The sequence below is a fragment of the Juglans regia genome, chromosome 8 (assembly GCF_001411555.2).
Source record: "Juglans regia cultivar Chandler chromosome 8, Walnut 2.0, whole genome shotgun sequence".
In the NCBI taxonomy this organism is placed as follows: domain Eukaryota; kingdom Viridiplantae; phylum Streptophyta; class Magnoliopsida; order Fagales; family Juglandaceae; genus Juglans; species Juglans regia.
This window is the reverse complement of record NC_049908.1, coordinates 6,778,054-6,789,931: the sequence shown is the minus strand read 5'-3', so window position 1 is coordinate 6,789,931 and position 11,878 is coordinate 6,778,054. Positions and strand designations below refer to the sequence as shown.

At 38.7% G+C, this 11,878-nt stretch overlaps 1 protein-coding gene and 1 long non-coding RNA gene across 2 annotated transcripts; both read right to left on the bottom strand.

The window, feature by feature from the left end:
• Window positions 1–2,696: 2,696 nt before the first annotated feature.
• On the bottom strand, window positions 2,697–7,110 carry LOC108981145 (probable pre-mRNA-splicing factor ATP-dependent RNA helicase DEAH5). Its single transcript, XM_035693091.1, has 2 exons — window positions 3,749–7,110; window positions 2,697–3,281 (listed from the first exon to the last, which is right to left on the bottom strand). The coding sequence occupies exons 1-2, from the start codon at window positions 6,976–6,978 to the stop codon at window positions 2,888–2,890; spliced, it is 3,624 nt and encodes a 1,207-aa protein (XP_035548984.1). The 5' UTR covers window positions 6,979–7,110; the 3' UTR covers window positions 2,697–2,887.
• Window positions 7,111–7,835: 725 nt separating this feature from the next.
• LOC108979039 lies at window positions 7,836–11,844 on the bottom strand. The gene is made up of 3 exons (XR_004802185.1): window positions 11,663–11,844; window positions 11,442–11,507; window positions 7,836–8,233 (listed from the first exon to the last, which is right to left on the bottom strand). It is a non-coding gene; the product is annotated as an uncharacterized LOC108979039 (long non-coding RNA).
• Between the last annotated feature and the right edge of the window lie 34 nt (window positions 11,845–11,878).

Here is an 11,878-nt window from a genome sequence, read left to right as displayed (position 1 = left end):
TGGAAGCGGCAGAAGAGAAGGAAAAGGAAAAATTAAAAAATCATCCAATTTCTGCAAATCTGATAATACCAAATTGTAAACGGTGCTATACGAGGATTAAAAAAAAAAGTTTATTCAATTTCTACAAAGTGTAAACGGTTAAAATACATTCTAGAATAGACGCCACTTCGCGGATGTATTTTTGTAAAAAAAAAAAAAAAAAAAAAAGATTTTACACAAAAAACTATTCGGTGCAAACAGTTGTGAAAGGGAAGCCGAACTAAACGGTAATTTAATAAGAATAGCAGTGCCAAAATTGGGAAATAGGCTCACAAATTTAAGGGCAGGATTGTAAAATATAGAACTCAAAGAAAACAAATTCCAAAGCAAGGGTAAAAATGCGAAAAAAAAAACGACGAAACAACAACCCAAGGATACGAACGGAAAATAAATAAAAAAAGTAAGGAAAAAAATGAAAATAGAAATAGACCACTGCAGAATCGAAGGATGGATGGGGAAAACAAATAGAAAAGTAAGTAAAAATAGGAAAAAAAACCGAACACAGAACGTTAAACAGAGGGAAATTGAATTGAAAAGCAGGGGTAAAATCGGAAAAAAATAGACGAAGGTAGTAAGTCAAGGGTACGAACGGAAAACAAATAAAAAAGTAAGGACAAAAATGAAAAATATAAGTAGACGACTGCAGAAGCCAATGATGAAGGGGAAAACAAATAGAACTGGAAGGACAAAAATGGAAAAAATAAAAGGAACGCAGGACGTCAGACATGGGCAAAATAAAAAAAAATAATAGACAAAGACCTTATTGGCGCTTATTATATATAAGATATATATTATATATATATCTCTCTCTCTAATGTTTTGATACTTTTTATAACTGTAACGTTTGTTATAAAAAAAAAAAATGTTTTGTAAAAGCTGCACAATTTTTTTTTTTTAAAAAGTAGATTTTATATCAAAAAATATAAAAAAACATATCATTTTTCAGTGGAATCTATTTTTTTTTAAAAAGATATGAACAAAATTTGTTTATTTGAGACTTATATTTAGAGTATTATTCTTAAAAAAAAAATAAGTATTTTTATGCAAATTTGTAAAGAGCAGAATTCATACAGCACACAGTTCGTTCACATTGTAAATAGTTTCCTGACCAAATATTCTAAAAAAAGAAAAATAAAAATTGGAGTAATTTCTCATGAAAAAAATATTTGTAGTTTTGAGAATGGTTGGCCTAATTCTTTCATGAAAAATGATAAAGATATAGGGAGGACTTCATGGGGTTAATACAAAAAGACAGAATTTTATTGTAAAATGTCATATTATTACAATTAATTAAATAAGAATTAGTTTATAATATATAACATAATATGATAGGATAGAAATACTATATATATATATATACACACACACGCACGAATTCAATAATTAGTCTTTTGCATTCCAGAATATTCTAGCGTACCACATAACCAAACGAATATTTTTTTATTCTTCGTTCTCTCCTCTATCAATAAAAACAATATTGTTTCTTATCTCCCAAATAAAACAAAATCAGGACTCTCTCTCTCTCTCTCTCTCTCTATATATATATATATATATATATATATATATATTCTCAGGTATGCTCATTAACCCTCTTTCCTTTTTTTTGTTGTCTGTCCATCATTATACAGGGTTTTCTCGGGTATATTTCTTCAAAGCTTATCCTGCATTTGATGCTTGCGTCTGGGTGTTTAGCCGTGAATTAGCTAGCTCTCAATAGTTCCGTTCTGTTGTGTGTTTCCAGTGCGTATGCTTGCGAGAAGTTGCTGGATCTTGTTTGTATATTTTTTGTCTTGCTGGATTTGGTTGGGATGGGGCTTCAGTGTTAAATAATAGGGTAATGTACTAATGATACCTTACACTTACTTTTTTACTGCTTTACTACCAAGTTTTTATTTTTATTTTTTTTATTTGAATCTGAATTAAAAAGCTCAAAATATGAATTTTTTAAATAATTTAAAAGAAAATAAATTCAATCAACTAATGAAATCATATAATTTAATTAAAAACAAATTCAATTTTATAAAAATTGAAGAAATCCATTTCTTCAGATTTCAATCCAGATTCAAAGAGTAAAAGAAAAAAAAAATTAAATAGTAAAATAGTAGTAAAGAAAATATAGGAGTATCATTATCTTATTAAATAATATGATAGGATGGGTTTTCCGATGATTTTTGGTCTTGCTGGATTTGGTTGGGCTGGGTTTTGGAGTGTAAGAATTTAGAACCAAAAAAATATTGCTGAAACATAAACCTGCACGAGAACACAATACTCTGAACCACACGGGAGCATATTTTTAGGTCTTTCAAGCCTGAGCTTTTCCTACTTTAATAATAATGTGTATCACAAAACAGTACGAATATTTACTGAATCTGTATGCGTTCATGAGTTTTTATATGTTGGCTGTCTTGTGTGGGGGAATCTGTTATTGTTTACCAAATAGATTTCAATACTCATATGTACTTGGCTTGGCTGTGCTCATTTGTTCCATCGACCAGGGGTTTTAAATTTTTCCTGAATATGTTATTGTTTGCCAATCTGTTATATGCCAATCTGTTATAGTCAGTCAACATAAAAAACTTGGAAAACTTTTCACCATTACTGTTCAAGGGTCATTTTTTTTAAAAAAAATTTAATTAAAAAAGAGCAAAAAGCCGAGGTACACATAGAGGAATACCACCTAACTGGAATTAATAATTTAATAGCCTCAAAATTATTCAAGGGGCAATACTAACCTTTACAGAAGATAGGGGTGCTATCCGCAGCCCCGTCCGGGGTGTGCCCTTGTCCCAACCCCTGCCCGCCGCATGGGCGGGGGTTCACAAGATGTACAATCAAAGTGGGACGCATCTCAAGCGCGACGTTTACTCAGACGCCAAGAGTTAGGCTCATGATATCTGTCATAAAGCGGTTCGATTCTTTCCTGACGTTTGCGCTTGCTCATCTTTGTAGGATCTGCCACTTTGAAGAACCTTGGTGCCAGTTCAACAAGCCATTTTGGATCTATAACAGTGACCTCCCGCATGTACTCTTTTGTGGTCATAACCAGCTCATTGTAGATGACCCAGTCAGGTTGTCTCTGGAAAAGAGCACTGCTAGGATGGATATAAACTGGCTGATTCTCAACCAGGGTCCTATAACCCTCCTGTGGGTCCTTTCTAGCAGCATGGAAAAAGAATCCTGCAGTTATTGCCTTCCTTATCTTTATAAAATTCCTTCCTGCGCTCATTACATCCAACTTATATCTGCAGAGCAGTATCAATTATCGAGTCAGAATATATATATGACAAGCAAGCTCTACCTCAGGTGGCATTACTATAACCACAGACAATCGTTAAAAAGTACAGCAAGGATGCTGCTACATCAAAGAATCAGAAAGTCTCTTTACACGTCCTAAATGGATTGAGAAAAAATCCTAGCAGCAAGCAAGTAATAGGGCTCATGAAAATTCCAGATAAATTAGTCAAAAAGCAGTTATCCTAGCATCATTTATAGTAGAAAAATGTCACTTCAGGGTGGAGAGCACATTTTAACTTCACTGATATACAAACTCAGATGGCCGTTCACTGCCATCATAATTGCGTGGATACAACCAGGGTGGGAACAATTACTATTTTGCAACTAAGAAATGAAAGTCGGAACTGGAAGCAAAGCTAATGGCAGGAATCAATTCTAGAACTTTGATAGATAAAAAGAAAATGGAAGACCATACTTGTCCATGATGGTGAGCAGCTGTTTCCTGACATCCTGAGCCCTCCTCAAGGACCTAGACTGAACAAAGTTCTCAAAACACCATGGCCCAGAAAAGTTATTATTTTTCCAGGCATCATAAACTGTAAGTAACGTCAGGTGGTCTCCCTCAGGCTGGAAAAACTTGGCCCTCTTCTGATCTGCATGGGCTTGTTTCTCCCGAGGCCTGTAGAAGATATTGCCCGTTTGAATCATTGCAATGATTGTCAAAATCTCATCACTGCATCCAAGGTCCACACTGGCGAGTAGCATCTTAGATAATGGTGGTTCAAGCGGAAATTCTGCCATTTTCCGGCCCAATTTAGTCAGAAGCCCCTCCTCATCAAGAGCTCCTAGACTGTACAGCCGTTCCATGGCAGAAAGGAGCGCTTGTGGGGAAGGTGGGTCCATGAAATCAAAAGATAGAAGATCATTTATCCCCATAGCTTTCATGGTAAGCGTAGTCTGCCCTAGGTTAATCCTCTGGATTTCAGGAACTGAAGTAGGGGACATCTCATTGCGGTATGCACTCTCAGTATAGAGGCGATAACATTTCCCAGGCCCTGTACGACCAGCACGCCCAGCTCGTTGCTTGGCCGATGCCTGTGAAATAGGAGTTATGACCAGTGAATCAAGCCCTTGCTTCGGATTATATACATTTTGCTTCGCAAACCCAGGATCAATTACGTAAAAAATCCCATCAATGGTCAAAGATGCCTCAGCAATATTTGTAGCCACTACCACTTTTCTCTTCCCCGGCGGGGCAGGGGCAAATATCCTTGACTGCATTTCACTAGGAAGTGCACTATATACTGGTAGAATAATCAATTCCGGAACATTTTCACCTAGCCCTTTCATCCTCTCATAAAGAGATTGGCATGCAAAATCAATTTCCTCCTGACCAGTCAAGAAGAGAAGGATGTCTCCTTCAGGTTCCATCAAGTGGATCTGTAGCACGGTAATTAGGGATGCATCTAAGTAATCGCTTTCTGGCTGTTTCGTGTAGAGTATCTCCACAGGAAAAGTTCTACCAGGAATTGTAAATATATTACAGTTGAAGAAATACCCTGAAAACTTCTCTGCATCCAGTGTCGCAGAGGTGACGATCAAGCGAAGGTCAGGTCTCCGTTTCACTAGTTCTTTAAGTAATCCAAAAAGAACATCTGTATGCATTGTCCTCTCATGTGCTTCATCAAGCATAATAACAGAGTACTCAGAAAGGTTCTCGTCGATCAAAACTTCCCGAAGAAGCATGCCGTCTGTCATGTACTTGATGACAGTATCTGGACCAGTACAATCCTCAAAACGAATAGCATATCCAACTTCCTCACCCAACCGACAGCCAAACTCTTCAGCAACCCTCTTGGCCACGGACATGGCAGCCACCCTACGGGGCTGAGTACAACCAATTTTCCCCTTCGTAGTATATCCAGCTTCCGCAAGATATTGAGTTACCTGAGTTGTCTTACCCGAACCAGTCTCACCAATGACAACTAGGACCTGATTGTCATGCACAGCCTGGATGAGTTCCTTCTTTAGTTTGTAGATTGGCAAGGTTTGCCTTTGTTCCTGAAGGGAGAGCTTTGACCTCTGCCCAAAACTGATGGATTTTCCATAAGCATCCTTCTTCCATTCAGGCATGTCATATGCGGATAAACCAACACCTCTAAGCTCCTGTGCTAGATGCCTCTCACCCATATCTGGCATAGGGTCTTCCCAAGGACGATTCAGATCCTTTGGAATAGAGTCGAGCATCGTACGCTGTTGCTGTTCCCTCACCTCTCTCCGCTCCTTTATCAGTGCAGACTGAAGCGCAGCTGCACGACCCAAAGACCCTTCTGGGTTCTTGAAAATCTTAACAGGTGACATATCCATCGAATACCGGCTCTGCCCTTGCAAGAATTCTGGCTCATCCTCGTTCAGTTCAATCTCAAGCTCTTCCTCAGCACCCTCTTCTTGATAAAGCACTCCATCTCCTTCCTCATCATACGTCGGGTAATCTGTAATACTCATAACACCCGAAGCAACCAACTGCTTAGCTTCCCATATCTCCGGTGAACTCATCCTTTTTAATGGTCTACGTGAAGGCACACCATCGTCCTCCTCCACAATCCTGATCCCCGAGAGACCCGTCCTCATCACTGGCCCCTCCCTTGACCCGCCGGACGGATTTGTCCTATTTGTATCGTCCTCTGAGCTCTTCTTCAACGGAAGCAAATCCTTACCAGTATTCTGATCAACATCCCTCATCGAAAGAGACAGCTTCTGACCCGATACCGAAATCACCTTCACGTGGACTTCCTGATCCCGCTTCACCACATCCTTGGCATTAGCAATCCGCCGAGTCGCCATCTGTGAAACGTGTACTAAACCCTCCTTTCCCTTCAAATCATTCAATTGCACGAAGCAGCCCGTGTCCATCACTCTTGAAACCCTACCCTTGTAAACCTTATACAATTCGGGCTCATTGGACTGATACCGCCCATTGTGCAGGTCTCTACCTCCTTTCCGATAATCCTCCTTTTCACCATTATCCCTATCATCCACATTTTCATCGTCTCTCCCATTCTTCTCGTGTCGATCCCTGTGCCTTTCCTTATTCCTGTAATCCCTTCTATCATCCTCATCACCATGGATATCCCTATCTCTATGCCTCTCGTCTCTATCATATCTATCCCTGCGCCTATCTCTTCCATCTCTACCACTGTCTCGGTCTCTGTCTCGGTTCCTGTCTCTGCCTCGGTCTCGGTCCCTGTCCCGGCCTCGGTCCCGGTCTCTCGCTCTATGCCTATCTTCTTCCAAGGGTTCTTCCCTGTCTCTACGGCGCTCCTGGGCCTCCAATTCGATTTCCCTCTCGATCTCCTTAGCTCTATCCCTATTATCCGCAATCACCAGCGCCGTATACTTGGTGTTCTTATCATCCGGAGCGCTCTCTTTGTTCGATTCCTTCTCGGACTTCGGCTTCGGAGGAAGAATAGCGTGTATTATTGTCAAAAGCGTACGTACAAAGTAATCGGGCATCTCGGCGCCGTTTTCCTTCAATTTCGCGTCGAATTCGTCCACGATCTCGCAGTCCCGGCCCAACTCGGTGATGAATTCGGCGAGAACTTTGTCTCCAAACCCTAGATGCGTTTCCAGTTCCGAGCATACCTTGGATACGAGCGATAAGTATTCGAGCTTCTTCAGACCGTCGTCTTTGGGAGCGGGTGCCATTGGTGAAGATACAGAAGTAAGAGATTCAAGGAGAGCGAGACTTGTGCAAGTTCTGGGAATTAGAGTTCACTGTTTTTGGGACTCTACCAGACAAGAAGAGGAAGACACGTAATTTTTAGTTGAGAAATGAAAAATATCAGACTACATCTTCAACACACGCTTAAAAATAAAAAAATAAAAAATAAAAAAATAAAATTATTAAGGATGTACAGCAGCTTTCGACTGAGCATTTCTCCTGATATATTAGATTTATTTATAATAAAAATAATGAGTAATTCTACATACAACCGTGAAGTGCGTAACCGCCGCATAATCACTTTGAAAAAGAGTGGGGTCTACTATTAAAAAAATAATTTTTTTTATGTGGGTCTCATGTTTTATTCATTTTTTTCAAAACGATTACGCGGCGGTTACGCAATTCACGGTTGTAAGTATATTTTCTCACTCTATAACAAATAATGTTTTTAAGAGATAATTTTTCAGAAAATAATAAATATATTTTTATAATTGAAAATTGATTTTTAAACGTTTTAAACAGATAAAAGAGATCCATCCCGAGTAAAAGACCAGAACCAGGATGGCTAAAGTAAAAATCACATCGCAACAAAATTTAACGCCATCACCTAAACCAATATAAGAGAGGCACACGAACGTCTACAGGCAGACATATTTACCAACTAAATTTCTGCTCCAACAATCATAGCGTTAGCCACGACAAGCTTTTACTTGTTGCCATTCATAAAATGACAATCTTTAAACTGGGGTGGCAACGAAGGAAAATTACTCGATATTTTCTACGATACATTTCATAACAAACAATATGTTAAATGAGAGATAATTTTATAAAACACTTTATAAAAATAACGTTACTTTATAAAAATACTCTTTATCTTACAACATTGTTACGAAATGTATTGTGTTTATATCAATACTTGACAACAAATATCCTTTAACCCTCGTAATCAAGAAAAAAAAGTCAACTGTACTTAAAAATATATATATATATATATATTTATCTACATATTAATTATTGATATGTTAAAAATTAAGAAATTTAAATTTAAAATAAAAACTCACAAAATGAGTAAAATAAAATTATAGGTCCTGCAATACTCTTAAAAACAATCTTCATCTTATAAAAGAAACACAAGCCCTCTCCTTCCTGCCAGAGGCCCCAAAAAATGTAAGTACCGCCACAGCACAGCCATCAGTGATGAGCCTTTGCGTCAGCTTTCTGATGTGACTTTGCCTTTGCCTAGCAGCAAAAAGGGGAGAAAAATAAATCAAACTTCCGTCAAATTTTTTTTTACAAAAATACTGTAGATAAAGAACTGCTGCCGACAGAGATCAAAATAAGATTGATAAACCAAATCATGAGAACAAAGAGAAAATATTATTACTTCTGCGGACTTGAATAGGCGTTCTTTTTTTTTTTCGACAAGTGGCTTGAATTAGGTGTTCTTTAGCTCAGAAAGAGAGACAAAACATCACAACAAACCCCCTAAACTATTATCCTTCAGAATCCAAGCTACAAATTTCTGAAAACGCAAATTGTCATGAAAGTATTAAATTGTAGTGCTAAATACCAAAATTGGAAGTTTTGAGGTATCAATGCAAAATGGATAATAGTTTGAAGGTAAGTATAATTTCCCACCAAGAAATTGTGTACTTTAGGAAGAATTGTTTTTTTAATTCTACTTCAGTACACTAAATAGATCATATCAGGTAAGTTGCCCACTTCAACCTCTTGGTTAAAGAGTGCTTAGCAATAAAACTACAAGATAGAAGTGAGCTTAAAAATGTACCTCAGGAATATCCGGGACATTTTGCTGACGCACATTGAATTCCATAAGATGAAAAATGGCACCAAGCCATTTACAATTGCATATATAAATACTGCAGTTACTTGGGTGAAGAACTTAGGCCCTAGGACATTGTATCCTCTCGTGAAATGGGCTTAAATAGACATTATGTGCATTCTACAAACAGAGCATTATTTTTTCATAAATCTGTAAACAGAGCATTATTAAAAGAAGGTTTTGACATCCAAAAAACCATATCCTCAATGAACAGACTGTTCTTCTGTCTTTCTCATCTTTTTTCATCCCTTTCCTCTTAACAATCTGAGTACCTCATCCAGGCTTTCACCAATCTCTAACCCACTTGACTTGCTTCCATGTCCAATGGATCAACACTTGGATTAATTTCAAGAGCAGTTAAAATGTGAGCACAATGGCTCCAGCTAGACCTCCAAGCTAGGTCCACTGGGATTTTATGAAATAGTCATCCTTGATGGCTTGGCTTCACCAGAGCAGACCTCGGTAAATGGAGGCCAAAATGTTTTGGCTGAGTGGGTACTCTCACTTGTAAGTTGGGTTTATCCAAGCATCAAACTATGAAAATTAGAAGCTGTGCTAGCCAGCATCTTATCCCCTTTTTCTTCAGTCTTTCAAATGTAAAAATTCCCTATCCATACAAACCCCCAACATATGTAGCCTTGGCTATTATTATGTCACGCAAAACTTTGATCAAGCTAGAACTGAGACGTTATGCTTATTTTACCTTATATCTGAATGCAAGCTCCCCCTCCCCACTCCTTCCCCATAAATGAGCTTAGTAATCTATTATTAACTACATGAAACTTTGTTCAACGTATGTCTAACCAGTTACTAGCTTTGGGTTGCACATTATGCTGGGGATGTTCACGTGGCTCATGTTGGTGTCAAAACAATCCGCACTCTTTTCTTCTTCACTGTTTTTTACTCTCTTCAATGTTAAAACGCTTTCAAACTACAAAGTAATATCATGATATTTTTAAAGAGATACCATGCCATTTTATAGGTTAGAAAAAGATCATAAGTATAAAAATGCAAAAATATATACATATGATGAGAGTAATTTAGAATATATATATATATATGTTTCAAAGAACATAGAGAGGCTGTATTCCTGTTCCATTCTGCAATGAACTCTCTCTCTCTTTCTCTCTCTCTCTCTCTGAGAAATTATACTTTCTTCCTCAAAAATACCATTTCTTCAGCAAATATGACCTCCAAACTACCACGGTTATACTAAGCCCCAAAACTACCACGGTTATACTAGAAGGCCCCCAATTAATAAGAATTTTATTACCATGAATAGGCATAGCCCGAGTATCAAGGAAGTATACACATCATCACCATTCTTCCATCAATTGTTCGTTGTCTTCAAAATATCTCTCTTTCCTTTCTAGCCATAAACACCACATTAAGCACGAATGAATCATTTTCCAAATGGCTCCAATAGGTAGGACTTTACAACAAACCGAGAAACCGACCTAGACCGACTTAGACCGGCCGCCGGAGCTCGGAACCGGCAGAAACCGGTGAAGAGGTGAAGAACTGGTCGGCGTGCGGCAGAAAATAGTGTAAACCGATATCGGCCGGTTCGGCTTCGGTTCGAACCTGGTTCAAACCGCTGTACCGGCCGATTAAAGAAATGTTATTTTTTTTATATATTCTGTATTCAAAACAACGCCGTTCCACTTAAGTTTAATTGGAACGGCGTCGTTTTAAGTCTGTAGTTGTGTTTTAACATAACTGAAACGATGCCGTTTAGTATTAAACCAAACGACGTCGTTTTATTCATAACGTAATAAAAAAAATTAAGTAGAATGACACCGTTTGGTTTAGACCAAACGGCATCGTTTTGAAATTAGGTCGTCTTCTTCCGCGGGCGTCTTCTTTCCAGTAACGCGATCGCATTTTTCATCCCCTCTCTCTCTCCTCTGCAACACTCTCTCTCTCTCTCTACTCTCTCAGACGAAACTCGCCGATGAACCGACCGTGAACCGCCAGAGAATTTCCGATGTCGAGACGGCCGGTGTTTCTTCTCCCTATCGATCGATTTCGGCCGGTTTCCTCCCCCAAAAATAAACTATCGGTCGGCGTCGGTTTTACCCCAAAACCGCGCCAATGGGGTCAGTTTTCACCCCTACCAATAGGTAGACTCCGCCCAGCATACCTCCAACAAGCTAGTAAACTCACCACATGCTTTGGCATCACCCAAGAAATACCCATCCTTCCAAAAATGACATTCCATAAACTATTAGCCACCTCACAATTTGAAACATAAACTATTAGCCACCTCACAATTTGAAACATAAGTTCTAATTATCCACCTTATTTAAGTCCCAGCCATTAAAATCGTGCCCGCCTAGCTTAACGGATAGACATTAACGAGGGGAGAAATTGAAATTTACGTTTCAAAGTTCTTCCCTTTCTTTTCATGTGGTTGGGGGAGGGAAATCCAAGCTATAAGCAATGTTAACTTCTAGCAATTTCACATGCAAGCGTGCTAACTACAGACCCACTTATACAAGCAGTGAAACAGATAATTCTGGACCGGGCCAACCAACGGTAGCACGCAAGTCAAAAGCTAAAATCCAGAAAAAAGAAAAACGGAAAAATATGATCATAAATTACTTTGAGAATCTTAAGCTTCAGGCTTCCATAGACCACACCTAAAGTGAATGCTGATGCACGAGCCACCTGCAAGGAACAAAGAAAACAACTATTTGACGCACAAACCTAAACCAACTATTTGAATACCAGGAACGCCGAAAACACTGAATTGTGATAATACTCTGACTTCGAATCCAAACAGAGATTTGATGAAGAATGAAAGGTGAAAATTGAAGAGGTACCAGAGCGAGAGTGCTGGTGCCAGAATAAGGGCCTGGAGGCGGTGCCATCCGATCTCAGACCGAATATGGCTGAACTTGACCAAGTGCTTTTGGTAAAACCCTAATCGGATCAAAACGTCCCAATTCGCGGATCAGGTTCTCTCCCCTTGCTTTCGCTCTCAAGTATTGAATGAATCACGAAGCACGTAATGTGTCGGGTCGGATTTTAAACCGAAA

Bases quoted from the DNA above. Each gene is read 5' to 3' on its own strand.
- LOC108981145 (XM_035693091.1), bottom strand. From the start codon at position 6,978: ATGGCACCCGCTCCCAAAGACGACGGTCTGAAGAAGCTCGAATACTTA. The intron at 3,282-3,748 runs GTATGGTCTTCC...ACTGCTCTGCAG, and splicing joins CTGCTCACCATCATGGACAA to ATATAAGTTGGATGTAATGA.